Source organism: Ylistrum balloti, unplaced genomic scaffold (assembly GCF_031769215.1).
Source record: "Ylistrum balloti isolate Yb309-2 unplaced genomic scaffold, AGI_CSIRO_Ybal_v1 Utg369850, whole genome shotgun sequence".
Classification (NCBI taxonomy): Eukaryota; Metazoa; Mollusca; class Bivalvia; order Pectinida; family Pectinidae; genus Ylistrum; species Ylistrum balloti.
The window spans coordinates 2,378,178-2,395,660 of record NW_026782003.1 but is presented as its reverse complement, the minus strand read 5'-3'; the positions used below and the strand labels follow the sequence as shown (position 1 = coordinate 2,395,660).

Genomic DNA, 17,483 nt, shown 5'->3' with positions numbered 1-17,483 from the left:
AGTCTGGTGAAAAATGTCCATTTCTTTCCTGGTGTGTTTGGAGAACAAAGCAATCCTTTGAAAAATGAGAAAGTAGGAAAGATTGTTTACTCACAGTAAAGAAACTGAATTCCACTAACTAGTGATGATAAAACATGGTCATCATTGATTTGAGGCCCAGTGACATACAGCCTCTCCTCCTTTGTAGTTTTTTCAAATATTGTTTCATTTATTATCATTCTAGAAATTGGAACATAGAAAATATTTTTTTTAAGTAAACTCTGTAAAGTGAAATAGGTCATAATGTTATATAACAAATAACTGTAAGACAGAATTTTCGTACTATAGGTAGGTCACAATGTTATATAAGGTTAAACCCATGACTGTAGTGTGAAATGGGTTAGAGTGGCCTACTTGATGGTAAAGTACATATTTAGATATATGGTACATGTATCATTGTTTTGAGAGTTTGATGACTCAAAATATAGTCACAAAAAAAGAGAATTTTTAATGAAAACATCATCCAGACAGATCATTGGATAAAGAAATCCAATCTGGATGATATCAAAGCTTTACTTTGAACTGACCTTCAAACTTTCATGCTTTATTTTCAAATCTTATGCATAATTTGACCTTATAACTTTGACCTCTGATACACATGTCAGCCATGGTGTTTTACTTTGTATGCCTTTTGATATGGGAGAAATTAAATTATGTTTGTAAATGATGTAAAATGTAACTTAAACTTTGACCTCAACAGGTGTTTGTTGGCTGGGTTTATTGCTCTGTAAACAGACATTTTGAGGCAGGTTCTCTTATAGTTGCTGATGGCTGCCCCTCTGAACATTATACGGGAGGCTGCCACATGCCATCAGAGCCACAACCACAGCAGCACAGGACAGTCTGTGGTTCAGTTTCCAAATAAACACAATCAGCCCTAAACAGGGATAAAACAGCAAACCCCGGGTTCTCAAAGTTGCAAATTCACCCTCAAATTACTTTTGACCTTCATATTTGATTGTGCAACATGCACCTTTAATGTAAGTACATTCCAGTTATTTTCAGCAAGATGAAATGATAACTCAAACAATTTCCCTTGGCTCTTTCAATCTTTCCTACCTACTTTTATAGCTTTTGTGGAGCTTCTTTGGTCAAATCTTGCTCCCAAGCTTGAGAGATACTGATTTATATAATTTCAAAACCTTTTAAAGGTGTGAAAATTTTGCACAAAGATAATGGAAGAGAAAAGGCAAACCACCCCTTGCATATGACTGACGGGGTATCATATGCTAAGTCAGCATAAGGACAAAGTTAACTTTACGTCAGAAGATCTTGGTTTAAATATTGGCAGCCAGGGCAACTTTAACTTCACATCAGACCTTGGTTTAAATATTGGCAGCCAGGGTAACTTTAACTTTACGTCAGATCTTGGTTTAAATATTGGCAGCCAGGGTAACTTTAGCTGGGCCTTAGAAATATTTGTATTTTTTATCTTCTGCATTCTTTGATAAAACCATCACATTGACTTCTGTGTACAAACAGTAAGAACGGCATCCTTGAGAAGTTACATCTGTTTAAGATTGGTCTTTGCAAAAGAAATGTATATGTATTCCTGTTAATGATTGGATTACTAAACACTGTCTTAGCCTAGCTGCATTCCTCATCCGTATACACCAAGTTCTGATGGTAATACAGAAGGATGTTCAGTCTTCTATTTTGTACATCAATGAATTATTGTAGCAAATTAATGGTCATTACGTAATAGCATTACCATAATATTTAAAATTGATGATCCATATTACACAATGTTTGATGATTATGTGACATTAATAGTGGTGTTGGGTGTTGTATGGAACGGCCTGCTGAGAGGTGTTGAAACACATACTCTCGAGTACAGGTCGTTTAAGGGCAGACATCTGGGAGCTTGCAACTTTACAGCTATGACCAAACATTTAAAGTCACAAACAGGATGTGTAATGATGCAGGTCATGTAAGCGTTCACTAGCCTATGGTCACTTGTGGTCAATGGGTGCCCGCAGGTCGGCCCGACAAGGAAATGTCCGGAGAGAAAGTCCTGATGTGTTATTGAGGAATGACTAGCTGTTCGTCTCTGCTCCATTATTTGAGTGGTGATAACGAGAGTGTATTGTTTGCTGTAACCACCAGTATAGTATATTGATAAAGAAAATGTTTACTGATTGAAACCTAGACTTTCTGCTCTGTATAAACAACCACCAAACTAACATACTAACAGGGACTAGAGCCAACGAACCAATAAATGAATTAACAACTTACCCCGAGTTTGTTGCGATTGATATCTGTCTTTGTCTTTGTAAACGACCTACAAAGGTATATTCTCATCAGTTCATCAAACACTTGACTGTCAGGCAAAACCACCACACACTGTATGATCTATATACATGTACCTGACAACAACAGAGATAACAATGACAACATTGACTTAAAAATCAACTTTATTGGAAATGTAAAAAACATAAGGAATATTGTTCAACAAGAGTAAAAATTCAACAAACGGTACATGGTAATGTGTAGATTTTAACATGCTGTGGAAATATTTTGGAGTCTGGAAAACTCCAATAGGTCTTATTAAAACCACACAGTAACAAGTGTAAATGGTATATTGATATGTATCAAAAGGAAAAAAAATACAACTTATGCTCCTTGCTCTCCTACCCTCCCACTCAATTTATTGTGCAAGGAACCCAAACTGAAGTTCTTGGATAAATACTTATTAGGCATTGTAACTGTACTTCTTTGACTTATCAGGGTTTTTTTCATTCAAAAAATCCTTTACAACTAAAACCTTGTCAAAATACTGCACACCATATACTGCATAGGTTGTTTATTATCCATGTTCCAAATTGTCCTGGTCCTACCAAAAAAAAAAATTGTACAAAAGGGATGTATTTTTCAAGGATGCTGTGAATTGAAGACTTTTTTAAAATGCATCTCTCGTTTGTTTTCTTTTTTTGCTTGTTTTTTCCCATATCACTTTTCATTCTAGTACCATGGCACTATCAGGTGAGGGAAAATGTAATTTTTTGATAGTTTTATCCCATTCATGAAATATCAAAAGAAAGAGTAATCTACATAATTAAAAAGGATTTCTATAACCTGCAGTTGTGAGTGTTGTTATATTGTCCATGATAATAAAAGCAAATTAAAGGTATCTTTATCTGGAAATATAATATAGAGCTAGGTTACTTGTATCTTGACAATAAGTTCTGTATACTCTATTAATACTTCATCTAACTTATAATAACAGATGTCCATAAAGCATTGTGATCTTATCAATGAACCATTCCTTCATTCAAAAACATGAAATATTTTCAGAATTGCTGTTTGAAAATTATTGAATATAAAAATATACTTGTATCTATGACAAATCTTAACAAAATATTATATCAGTTTTAAATTCATATGAATTCAATGAAACATAACATTCATTTGTTATTAAGATTCTCTGTAAAATTTTGATTCCAACTGGATCAGAAATATATTCATTAAATCATTAACTGTGGCCAACAATATCCTCTTATAGTAAAGTATATACAGAGGTATCAATAACTGTGGCCACCTATACAGAGGTATCAATAACTGTGGCCACCAATATCCTCTTATAGTAAAGTATATACAGAGATATCAATAGCCTGGGCCACCAATATCCTCTTATAGTAAAGTATATACAGAGGTATCAATAACTGTGGCCACCAATATCCTCTTATAGTAAAGTATATACAGATGTATCAATAACTGTGGCCACCAATATCCTCTTATAGTAAAGTATATACAGAGGTATCAATAACTGTGGCCACCAATATCCTGTTATTGTAAAGGATATACAGAGGTATCAATAACTGTGGCCACCAATATCCTCTTATAGTCAAGTATATACAGAGGTATCAATAAATGTGGCCACCAATATTCTCTTATAGTAAAGTATATACAGAGGTATCAATAACTGTGGCCACCAATATCCTCTTATAGTAAAGTATATACAGAGGTATCAATAACTGTGGCCACCAATATCCTCTTATAGTAAAGTATATACAGAGGTATCAATAACTGTGGCCACCAATATCCTCTTATAGTAAAGTATATACAGAGGTATCAATAACTGTGGCCACCAATATCCTCTTATAGTAAAGTATATACAGAGGTATCAATAACTGTGGCCACCAATATCCTCTTATAGTAAAGTATATACAGAGGTATCAATAACTGTGGCCACCAATATCCTCTTATAGTAAAGTATATACAGAGGTATCAATAACTGTGGCCACCAATATCCTGTTATTGTAAAGGATATACAGAGGTATCAATAACTGTGGCCACCAATATCCTCTTGTAGTAAAGTATATACAGAGGCATCAATAACTGTGGCCACCAATATCCTGTTACTGTAAAGGATATACAGAGGTATCAATAACTGTGGCCACCAATATCCTCTTATAGTAAAGTATATACAGAGGTATCAATAACTGTGGCCACCAATATCCCGTTATTGTAAAGTATATACAGAGGTATCAATAACTGTGGCCACCAATATCCTCTTATAGTAAAGTATATACAGAGGTATCAATAACTGTGGCCACCAATATCCTCTTATAGTAAAGTATATACAGAGGTATCAATAACTGTGGCCACCAATATCCCGTTATTGTAAAGGATATACAGAGGTATCAATAACTGTGGCCACCAATATCCTCTTATAGTAAAGTATATACAGAGGTATCAATAACTGTGGCCACCAATATCCCATTATTGTAAAGGATATACAGAGGTATCAATAACTGTGGCCACCAATATCCTCTTATAGTAAAGTGGATAATATCCTGATACATTTTATAATCAACCCTTGAACCATCCTTAAATAGATTTGGTTCATTTACACACCACGGTATCATTACATCAACATCTTCATCTTATTAGATTATGTTTGGTTAAGTCAATTTTTAACGGTCAAAGATGACACTTATCATATTTAAAATTAAAAATCAGGGTGTAGGGTAAATTTATGTGAGCCTTGTCACCTGCAGGTACTTATTTTAACATGAATATGCTTTTGTGAAAGTTTTAATTTCATTTTGTGAAATCGCTTCTGTGGATAATTTATACCCTTAACACATTATTTTTATCCCCAGTACAAAGTTTCAATGAACTAATAAGTATTAAGATACATATTATAACTGGCAAAACATTAATAAATCACGATAGATTCAAATAAGTAAAACAAAATTACTTCCTGGTCATAACATTGTTCATAAGAGGTAAAAGTTAAAGCACCAATTCCATTTCACACACAGAAAAATGGAAAACTCACTATCACAGCATATTCAATCAATCCTGTCATTCTAAACACTGGAATTTGATGTGCTGTACATGTAATAGTCTCTCTGTATTTGACACATATGCTATGCTATTTGATGTAGAAAATAAAGTCAGGTCACATGTGCCATATATAGAGAGAATACCAACGAAGTGTATTACAAATAATGTATTATATTGAAACATCAAAATCCCACCATTTGAATTCAACAAGTCCAATTAAAAAAAAACACAATTGCACTTTGCTAGCTTATTTGTTAAAAGTTCTTCTTTAAAGACACAAAAATGAAGATCTCCAAATGTGTGCTTTACATTCTGAGATCTCCAAATGTGTGCTTTACATTTTGAGATCTCCAAATGTGTGCATTACATTTTGAGATCTCCAAATGTGTGCTTTACATTTTGAGATCTTCAAATGTGTGCTTTACATTTTGAGATCTCCAAATGTGTGCTTTACATTTTGAAATCTCTAACAAGATCAAATATTTATTTTGTTCTCAAAACTTGAACAAACATTAGGTGCCATTTAAAGAATAAGAGGCCCAAAGTAAATCCCACATCTGGTATTCTCCACTTTTTACAGCATGCAAGATTTCGTACCATTGCTCTTAATTCAAAGCAGTTAAAAATCAAACTAGTCTATATCAGTTTAAAAACTATCAAGTTTATAACACTCTAGCCAAAGGCTTACATAATTCATCGAGACTGATGTTTCATTTTTCTTAAAGACAAATTTAACCCTAATAACTTTGGGTTACGGTGGTTCCTTTTCTCAAACTTTATTAAGCTTCATCCTAGGAATCTTTCTACCAGCCAAATATCATGATTCAATTCATTCCGAAGTTGTTTGAGTGTTTCAACAAATTTTTCAACAAAAACTCACTTGGTCTCTAAAGCCAGATGAGCTAATGTTAACACAGATAACTGATGAGTCTACACATAGGTCAACTCACAATAATGTCTGCTCACAGACAACTGATGGGTCTACATATAGGTTAACTCACAATAATGTCTGCTCACAGACAACTGATGGGTCTATATATAGGTCAACTCACAATAATGTCTGCTCACAGACAACTGATGAGTCTACATTTAAGTCAACTCACAATAATGTCTGCTCACAGACAACTGATGGGTCTACATATAGGTTAACTCACAATAATGTCTGCTCACAGACAACTGATGGGTCTATATATAGGTCAACTCACAATAATGTCTGCTTACAGACAACTGATGAGTCTACATAAAGGTCAACTCACAATAATGTCTGCTCACAGACAACTGATGAGTCTACATATAAGTCAACTGACAATAATGTCTGCTCACAGACAACTGATGGGTCTACATATAGGTTAACTCACAATAATGTCTGCTCACAGACAACTGATGGGTCTATATATAGGTTAACTCACAATAATGTCTGCTTACAGACAACTGATGAGTCTACATAAAGGTCAACTCACAATAATGTCTGCTCACAGACAACTGATGAGTCTACATATAAGTCAACTCACAATAATGTCTGCTCACAGACAACTGATGGGTCTACATATAGGTTAACTCACAATAATGTCTGCTCACAGACAACTGATGGGTCTATATATAGGTTAACTCACAATAATGTCTGCTTACAGACAACTGATGAGTCTACATAAAGGTTAACTCACAATAATGTCTGCTCACAGACAACTGATGGGTCTATATATAGGTTAACTCACAATAATGTCTGCTCACAGACAATTAATGGGTCTACATATAGGTCAACTGACAATACTGTCAACTGAACTCCCTGATGACTGATTAATCTACATGAAGGTCAACTGACAACACTGTCAAACGAATGACAACTAATAGGTCTACATATAGGTTAATTGACAATACTGAACCCATTGACAACTGATGGGTCTACATATAGGTTAATTGACAACACTGTCAACTCATTGACAACTGATGGGTCTACATATAGGTCAACAGACAACACTGTGAACTCACTGACAACTGACTGGTCTACATATAGGTCAACTGACAACACTGTCAAACGAATGACAACTAATAGGTCTACATATAGGTTAATTGACAACACTGAACTCATTGACAACTGATGGGTCTACATATAGGTCAATTGACAACATTGAATTCATTGACAACTAATGGGTCTACATATAGGTTAATTGACAACACTGTCAACCCATTGACAACTGATGGGTCTACATATAGGTCAGCTGACAACACTGAATTCATTGACAACTAATGGGTCTACATATAGGTTAATTGACAACACTGTCAACTCATTGACAACTGGTGGGTCTACATATAGGTCAACAGACAACACTGTGAACTCACTGACAACTGATGGGTCTACATATAGGTCAATTGACAACATTGAATTCATTGACAACTAATGGGTCTACATATAGGTTAATTGACAACACTGTCAACCCATTGACAACTGATGGGTCTACATATAGGTCAACTGACAACACTGAATTCATTGACAACTAATGGGTCTACATATAGGTTAATTGACAACACTGTCAAATCATTGACAACTGGTGGGTCTACATATAGGTCAACAGACAACACTGTGAACTCACTGACAACTGATGGGTCTACATATAGGTCAATTGACAACACTGTCAACTCATGACAATTGATTGATCTATATATAGGTAAACAGACAACACTGTCAAATTGTTGACAATTGATCTGCAGTCTACAAATAGGTCAATTGAAGGTTTTTAAGCATATACTTTAATATGCAGAGTGCTTTATGTTTTCCTTATAATTTAGAAAAAAAAAAAAAAAAAAAGGTAACAATATAAAAGAGTTCCAAACTATCCATTAGTAATTTCCTATGATGCTGGCTCCAGAAATATAAAATAACTGCGCCAACATTTTAAAATCTGAACAATACCAACATGTGGTTTAAGCCATGTGATAACAATCAATGACATCGACATACCAAGAGTTTTATTTATGATCCAGATAATCAAAACCCTTGTTACTTTTCATCTAACATGTCTGGAATAGGTAGGAGATGGAAATTAAGCACAGAGATTCCATTGACAAATTCAGACCTACAACAGAATTCTTCTTTTATGATATCATACCACTCCAGAACATGATTGACCAATGGAGCAGAGAAGCGGTACAACCTTCCCCTATGTGCAACAGCATTGCTGACAGCCTCTCCATATCTAAACTGTCCAACAGTCGTCAGGGTTTGTGTACCCAGATCGAAACGCACCAGATCTTTGTGGTAGCGGGAAATAATGAAGACGCAGTCCTTACTGGGTATGTAGATAGCACTGGAGGGTACTAGTTTCCTGATGCTGTATATAGAGGATGCCACCTTGGTCCAGTGGTCTGATCCTAAGTCGTAGTAAAAGGCATGAGATTTGAAGGCATATATCCGGTTTGATGATGTAGCACATGCAGCGATCAAAAACGATTCTTCTGGCATTGGTGGTAAATCCTTCCATTCTCCTGAAAAATGAAACAAAAAAATGATAATATATCTTATTTATGAGTGACCTTAATTTAGCAACACTGTCAATATGAAATATATATAGTAATCAATTCAACTGAATTAAAATACAGAAGTACAAAATAGAAAAGTTCCATACTCGACATCCAATAGTATGTTTCATAGATTCAAAGGAAGATTAGTTTTTCTATAATTTTTACCCACCAAGTCTTTACTGTTTAAATCATTCAGAGATTCTTGACTGAAATTTTGTCAATATAATCAGATTTCATGCATACCAAATAATTCACATAATTGCCTTCATCTTAATAAGACTTTTTCAAAATACATAAATGGAGTATCACAAGAATTTATTTATAAGTGTGTGAGGTTCGATCAAAATCCTGTAAGAAATGATCAACATCCTGTGAAGAATGATTAACATCCTGTAAGAAGTTATCAACATCCTGTTAGGAATAATGAACATCCTGTAAGAAGTTATCAACATCCTGTTAGGAATAATGAACATCCTGTAAGAAGTGGTCAACATCCTGTTAGGAATAATGAACATCCTGTAAGAAGTGGTCAACATCCTGTAAGAAGTTATCAACATCCTGTTAGGAATAATCAACATCCTGTAAGAAGTGATCAACATCCTGTAAGAAGTGATCAACATCCTGTTAGGAATAATGAACATCCTGTAAGAAGTGATCAACATCCTGTAAGAAGTGATCAACATCCTGTTAGGAATAATGAACATCCTGTAAGAAGTGATCAACATCCTGTTAGGAATAATGAACATCCTGTAAGAAGTGATCAACATCCTGTTAGGAATAATCAACATCCTGTAAGAAGTGATCAACATCCTGTAAGAAGTGATCAACATCCTGTAAGAAGTTATCAACATCCTGTTAGGAATAATCAACATCCTGTAAGAAGTGATCAACATCCTGTTAGGAATAATGAACATCCTGTAAGAAGTGATCAACATCCTGTAAGAAGTGATCAACATCCTGTTAGGAATAATGAACATTCTGTAAGAAGTGGTCAACATCCTGTAAGAAGTGATCAACATCCTGTAAGAAGTGATCAACATCCTGTAAGAAGTGATCAACGTCCTGTTAGGAATAATGAACATCCTGTAAGAAGTGATCACCATCCTGTAAGAAGTTATCAACATCCTGTTAGGAATAATGAACATCCTGTAAGAAGTTATCAACATCCTGTTAGGAATAATGAACATCCTGTAAAAAGTGATCAACATCCTGTTAGGAATAATCAACATCCTGTTAGGAATAATCAATATCCTGTAAGAAGTTATCAACATCCTGTTAGGAATAATCAACATCCTGTTAGGAATAATCAATATCCTGTAAGAAGTGATCAACATCCTGTTAGGAATAATGAACATCCTGTAAGAAGTGATCAACATAGTGATCAACATCCTGTAAGAAGTGGTCAACATCCTGTAAGAAGTGATCAACATCCTGTTAGGAATAATCAACATCCTGTAAGAAGTGATCAACATCCTGTTAGGAATAATGAACATCCTGTAAGAAGTGATCAACATAGTGAAGTGATGTAGTAGTGATCAACATCCTGTAAGAAGTGATCAACATCCTGTAAGAAGTGATCAACATCCTGTAAGAAGTTATCAACATCCTGTTAGGAATAATGAACATCCTGTAAGAAGTTATCAACATCCTGTTAGGAATAATGAACATTCTGTAAGAAGTGGTCAACATCCTGTAAGAAGTGATCAACATCCTGTAAGAAGTGATCAACATCCTGTAAGAAGTAATCAACATCCTGTAAGAAGTGATCAACATCCTGTAAGAAGTAATCAACATCCTGTAAGAAGTGATCAACATCCTGTAAGAAGTGATCAACATCCTGTAAGAAGTGATCAACATCCTGTAAGAAGTTATCAACATCCTGTAAGAAGTAATCAACATCCTGTAAGAAGTGATCAACATCCTGTAAGAAATAATGGCACTATAGCACTAATCAGAATTTTCTTAAAATACCTCATATGACCTTGACTCAGCATCCCTGAAATTTAAACTTATTCGAGACCTATTACTGCTTTATAACGGAGTAAATTTTGATGAATATCCCACACAGAGGCAAGATGTTAGAGTACTTACAATGATTTTCTAGATATAGTAAGTGACATTGACCCTCACCTAACAACACTTAACTACAACTTGTCCGAGATATTATAGTCATTTGTGTGTGAGGTCTAATTAAAATGTAATAAGGAATAAAGAGAGCTTACCAAGACTTTCTAAAAAATAATAACAGTAATCATGACCAAACAACCCTAAAACTGAATCTAGTGCAAGATATTATGATGCTTTATGAATGTGTGAAGCTTGATAAGAATCCCTTGAGAAATGAAGCAACCAGAGCACTGACAATAATTTCCTAAAAATAGTAACAGTGACCTTGACCCAACAACCCTGAAACTTGAACTTGTCCAAGATATTTGATGCTTGTTAAGCATGTTAAGTGTGATGAAAATCTCTCAAGAATGGAGCAACAGATGGATGAAGAGAAAAAACAATAACATCCCCTCCTCCCATCGATTCCAGTTTGTATGGGATACATGTATATGAAATTTGTTATTTATCATTTCATAAATGGAGACTCCTGTAGGATCCTATATGGGTATGTACACAATGTAAACTATTGTCAGGTGGAAGGATACCCCAGCTAGATGTCACTAAAATCTATAAAGTTGAATCGTACCTGTTTTGATATTAAACTCTTCACAGGTTTTCAGTTTCATACGATACTTCCCAAACCCCCCTAACAGGATAAGGGAATCGCCCACAGTGATCATAGTGTGATGTCGCCGTGGTGATCGAAGCTGAGTCACAACCTCCCAGACAGCAGTAAACGTGTCAAGTTTCCAAACATCCATCAGCCAACTGTTTCTGCCAGGGCCCAGAGAAGTCAAGCCTCCACTGACATATACATCCTTATCTGCAGACATAATAAAATCATATTTATTGATAACCTAAACACAGCAGTTAAGAAGACATTGTCTTTACCCTCACATACATTTTATATTTCAGTACATTTTCCTCAGTGACATACTGTATATATATATAAGTAGTTTTAAATAGAAAAAGTTATCACAGTATTGAAATACTACTATATAACTTCTTTGCTACTTTTGATCACATCTTTGTTCTGTACACTACATTTTTTCCCCTTTGAATTCGTTCTAATATATTGGGATATATTAGTAAGACATCTACTTGACCCCAGGGCTCTGAGTCCAAAATAAATCATTTTTATCTATGGTTTTGTTGTCTGTCTATTATTCTTAACATATTTAAAATTCAACCATTTAGATGTCAAATTTCAGTTCTGGTCTGGGATAGATAATTTACTGGAATAGCCAGCCCTTACTCTCAACAAAACCTGGAGTGGTGGGGTGGAACAAATGTTCAATAGAAATAGCCCTTACCCAAAAAATAAAACCTGGATTTCCTTGGTTAGATAGAGGTTTTACTTGAATAGCCATTATCTTTAAACAAAACCTGGATTTCTGGGTTTCCTGTCAGTGGAATAGGCCTTATGTCTAAACAACAAGAGGCCAAATAGACCTGCATCACCAATGTTCATCTAAAAAACAATCAATGTTCACAGCAAAACATTGTCCAAAAATGCTTCTGGTTTTTTTGGCTAATCAGATGTTGTTGTAAGGTGTTTATAAATTCTACTCCTGTGACCTGAATATGGGTCAAAGTGATTTCTTTTAGTAAACTTTGTCTGGTTTCATTTAAACAAACTACCACCCAAATATCATGGCCATTTCGCCCAAACAGCCAAGTGGGCTAAAAACTGGAATTCTGAAGATGGACAGAAGAGTGACTGAAATTGCTTTAGTTGTTGTTGAATTTATTGGCCTGATAACTGACAGATGAACAATATCTATAAGGTGCATCACAAGTTATCCACAGCAGTTGGTAAAGTGTCTGGCCAAAGGACACACCCATATCAGTACAGACTGTTATGCTGGCACATGTAAAGAACGTCAAACCACGCACCTTGGATTTTCACCTTAGATTATGTAGGACAATGTTCTAACCAATTGTACTGTTGCAGACCCTCCCCTGCCAAACAACAACATTAAATGGTAAATACTTTAAAGTGGCCAATTTTAAAAAGGTGTTGTCATTTCAGGTGTATTGTCTAACATTCTGATATCAGTGACTATACTCACCTAGTTGACACCAGTCAATTTATGTTTTAATTCAACAACAAGTAAGCTATTACCTTTATCTATTGTATACTTTGCTCACTACATTCCTCAACTGAAACATCCCAGCATCAATGAAATATAACTATTTTGTCATAAAAAATAATGGGATGATTAAAGTCATTTTACAAATGGCAATATAACATTTAATAGAAAAGGAATATTTCTAAAATTTCTTTGCATATGGAGACTGGAACCATTGTTAATCTTAGCAACAGTTTCACACACTCACTGGTAACACAGGCCTGTTGTATACCAGACTTACCACAAACACAGACACTATAGCCAGTTTCCTGTTGTATAACAGACTTGCTACAGACAGACACTATAGCCAGTTTTCCGTTTTATAACAGACTTACTACAGACACAGACACTATAGCCAGTTTCCTGTTGTGTAACAGACTTACCACACACACAGACACTATAGCCAGTTTTCTGTTGTATAACAGACTTACTACAGACACAGACACTATAGCCAGTTTTCTGTTGTATAACAGACTTACCACACACACAGACACTATAGCCAGTTTTCTGTTATATAACAGACTTACTACAGACACAGACACTATAGCCAGTTTCCTGTTGTATAACAGACTTACCACAGACACTATAGCCAGTTTTCTGTTGTATAACAGACTTACCACACACACAGACACTATAGCCAGTTTCCTGTTGTATAACAGACTTACCACAGACAGACACTATAGCCAGTTTTCTGTTGTATAACAGACTTACTACAGACACAGACACTATAGCCAGTTTTCTGTTGTATAACAGAATTACCACACACACAGACACTATAGACAGTTTTCTGTTGTATAACAGACTTACTACAGACACAGACAGTATAGCCAGTTTCCTGTTGTATAACAGACTTACCACACACACAGACAATATAGCCAGTTTCCTGTTGTATAACAGACTTACCACACACACAGACACTATAGCCAGTTTCCTGTTGTATAACAGACTTACCACACACACAGACACTATAGACAGTTTTCTGTTGTATAACAGACTTACTACAGACAGACACTATAGCCAGTTTTCTGTTGTATAACAGACTTACTACAGACACAGACACTATAGCCAGTTTCCTGTTGTATAACAGACTTACCACAGACACTATAGCCAGTTTCCTGTTGTATAACAGACTTACCACACACACTATAGCCAGTTTCCTGTTGTATAACAGACTTACCACACACACAGACACTATAGCCAGTTTCCTGTTGTATAACAGACTTACCACACACACAGACACTATAGCCAGTTTCCTGTTGTATAACAGATGGGTGATCCTGTTCATCCATCCCAACACTCTCAAAAGTACACGTTGTGTCAATGTCACTGAGTTTAAGGATTTTTGGTGGAGGTTCAACATCTGGTTCATCATCAGAGGCGTAAATATCATCATCATATGGGTCATCTTGTCCCCCAAGACTCCAAAGACAGTATGGAATTTGTCGATATTTCTGCAAACATTTAAGGTACATTGAGGTAACAAAGATATATTTAAATTATGTATTTTCTAGAATAAAAACAAAAGATTAAATCTGTTTCTGTGGTTCTTCTGTAAGCCATTATCTATTACAGAACATCTTGAAAAGTCAGGTGTCAGTATTTGCTCTATTTCCCATATTGAGTCTGCCCCTCTCACCCCAGGGGGCTGAGATCCATCTTCTATACAAACTTACTGAGAATGAATCGAGAATGACTATGCCATGTATAAAACCATATAAAATAGTTGAAGAAGACAGTCAAGAGGTATGTAATTATGTTGGATATATTCATGATATTTCTCAATGCTTACTTATTCACCAACTTCTTAATGTTCTATATCATCATTCATATTGGTTCACATACCTTTATCTCAGACGCTGCTGATGTATCCAAGTTATCAAACACATGCTGATAGTCTTGTATTAGTAATTTTTGCTTTAATGTAGAAATCTCTTCATCAGTTAGGGTTTCCTTTCGAATCAAGGGCAGTAACTCTTTCAAATGTGCTTTCCTTACTGTGATATCATGGGACACCCATTTTTCTATTGCGTTATAAACCTTCATTTCTGATTCGACAACTAGTTTCCTGTCCAGCAGAATCTGACACAGAAGATGTATATCTATATCTACGAAATTGGATGTGTGTACAACATCTGAAAAATACCACAGACTGTGTCGTTTGGCTTTGAGAAAAAGTTCTTCCAGTGCAAATGTGTGTGCCAGTGACAAGATTGCTAGACAATTGTCATCATTCAGCAAGTCCTCCATTAACTCACAGCACTGATTGATTACAAGCTTGATCTGAAAAATATCCAGTTTATTCCATATGAAAAATTGTGTTAGTGATACGACATGGCTAATTTGTACTTAAATAAGGTATAACCAGGTATTAGTATAAACAGTACACTGAGGGTATCAGTGGTAATTCTGCAATGACAAAACAGTGACTTCATCTTTTAATAAATTGATTAATTTTCCTGTTATTTAACTACCGAATTGGATATACAAGTATACTGTACAGCTATATAATCATAAGTCCACAAGTAACTTTGCTCTAAATGATTTAGTAACACAAAAAACTACTTCAAATTACAAACTGATAGAGCTATTTTTGTTCATTATGTTATTCCAAATAGTCTATACAAAATCTGAAAATATATAGTGTTACAACAAATCTACAAGGACCTATAATTATTAGTAAATTTGTAGCCCTGTATACTTAAATGTATCGCTAACAGATAACAGGCCAGGTTTCCAGACCTCTTGACAATGACATTGGGAGCCATTGTGAAGAACATCTGAAGGCTAATGGAAAGTAGGACAATCAAAGACTGCAGTGATAGACACATTTTATTACTGTACCTGAAACATGCATGCTGCCTCTGTGACAATGTGAACATTCTCCTGTGTCAAATCCAGTCTTCCGGTGACCAGAAAGTCCAAAATAATCCTCATGGCTTCTGGGTCAACCTGCTCCAAAGAAATACAGTTTGAGGTACTCTCTTTCATGTTACTGTCAAACATGGCTTTGAAATAATCACTAGTCCTAGACAACTTGTCTCTACTGCAGGCCATCTTCTCTCCCCCTACTATCAAAGTCAGGTCGGTATGGTCAAGACAATTCCCTTCTTCATCTTGCGCTGGTCTATTATTGCAGGTCACCTTTTCTCCAACAACTATCCGGTCATTAGTAGTATTGTCAGGATGATTTCCTTCCTTGTCCTCAATGGGTCTACAGCTGGTCTTCTTCTCTATCCCAACTACTGAAGAGAAGTCACGACTATTACATTTCTCATCTTCAATTGCTCTATTGCCTGTCATCATTTCCCCTCCAACTACCTGAGAGAGGTCAAGACTGTTGCCTTCCTCATCTTCAGCTGGTCTATTACAGGCCATCCGATCTAGATCAACTACCAGGTCAATATTAGTATTGTTGGGATGATTCCCTTCCTCATCTGTAGCTGGACTTATCCAGGTCAGATTCTCGTCTTCAGATGGACTAATCCAGGACATTGTTTCTCTTCTACCCGTCATGTTGAGGTAAGCAGGATGATTCTGTTCCACATCGTCAACTGGATTATTATTATTGACTTCCATAACTAAGGTCAAATCCACAAGTCTGCAAAATGAATTTATCAGTATAGAGTATGAACAATAAAAAATTGTCAATCTACTGCTATGAAATTGTTGCCATATTTTGTTCAAATGTCTGTGGAATCTTGTAGTTTATAGTTATCCATTTGAATAGAGCTTAAGAAAGTGAGACCAATTTTGGCAACAAATGTTTTTATCACAGCTTCCTTCTGTTGATAGAAATTCTTTGTTATGTCTGATTTTGGTTTCTTGTACTGAAACCAAAGGACATTAGACACAATTTCGGAACTTTTTTCTAAAACAGAAATTAAATGTTTCTTGGAGTTGTTTAAAAGCAAAGCAGGTGCTTGTGGGCATTCCAGTATACCCGGTTACCTATTTTCAGGCCTTCAAAGCATTCACTTCAACTTGATCAAAATTTTATTGAGCTGCGAGGTCATGTAACACTGTGATGTCACTGGTAACATGGTTGGGAGGATCTCTCATTTGAAGCAATAGGATGTAGGTTGTATTCTTACATTTTTAATGTGTTTTTCAACACTGACACGTCTAGCTAAAAGTGAACAAGACATATATAATTCCCTATCCATATCAGGCCATAAGTATGGATCACATAATACTCATCTTATAACTTGAAAATAAACTGAATGCTACATCAGTTTATCACAGGTAAAGGATAATTCAATAAGGATGCCACCTGTCAGTTCTCAAAGAGTAATTTGTACATGTAATATATATTATGTACATTAGTTTTGAAATACCAATAACCTAAATTGAGTTGTCATTTACCATGTTTGGGAAAATTAATTTCTTCTGTGG

General features: G+C 35.4%; 1 protein-coding gene across 3 annotated transcripts; it reads right to left on the bottom strand.

The window, feature by feature from the left end:
* Positions 1-2,435: 2,435 nt before the first annotated feature.
* On the bottom strand, positions 2,436-16,686 carry LOC132545620 (kelch-like protein 28). Of its 3 annotated transcripts, none has more exons than XR_009554041.1 (6): positions 15,933-16,686; positions 14,934-15,371; positions 14,317-14,542; positions 11,546-11,782; positions 3,608-8,814; positions 2,436-3,577 (listed from the first exon to the last, which is right to left on the bottom strand). XR_009554041.1 is itself a non-coding variant. In XM_060209316.1 (5 exons), the coding sequence occupies exons 1-5, from the start codon at positions 16,665-16,667 to the stop codon at positions 8,330-8,332; spliced, it is 2,121 nt and encodes a 706-aa protein (XP_060065299.1). In that variant the 5' UTR covers positions 16,668-16,686; the 3' UTR covers positions 2,436-8,329. The 3 variants fall into 3 exon arrangements, 1 of the variants encoding a protein (XP_060065299.1); XR_009554042.1 differs by having other exon boundaries at positions 3,660-8,814; XM_060209316.1 differs by having other exon boundaries at positions 2,436-8,814.
* Positions 16,687-17,483: the final 797 nt, after the last annotated feature.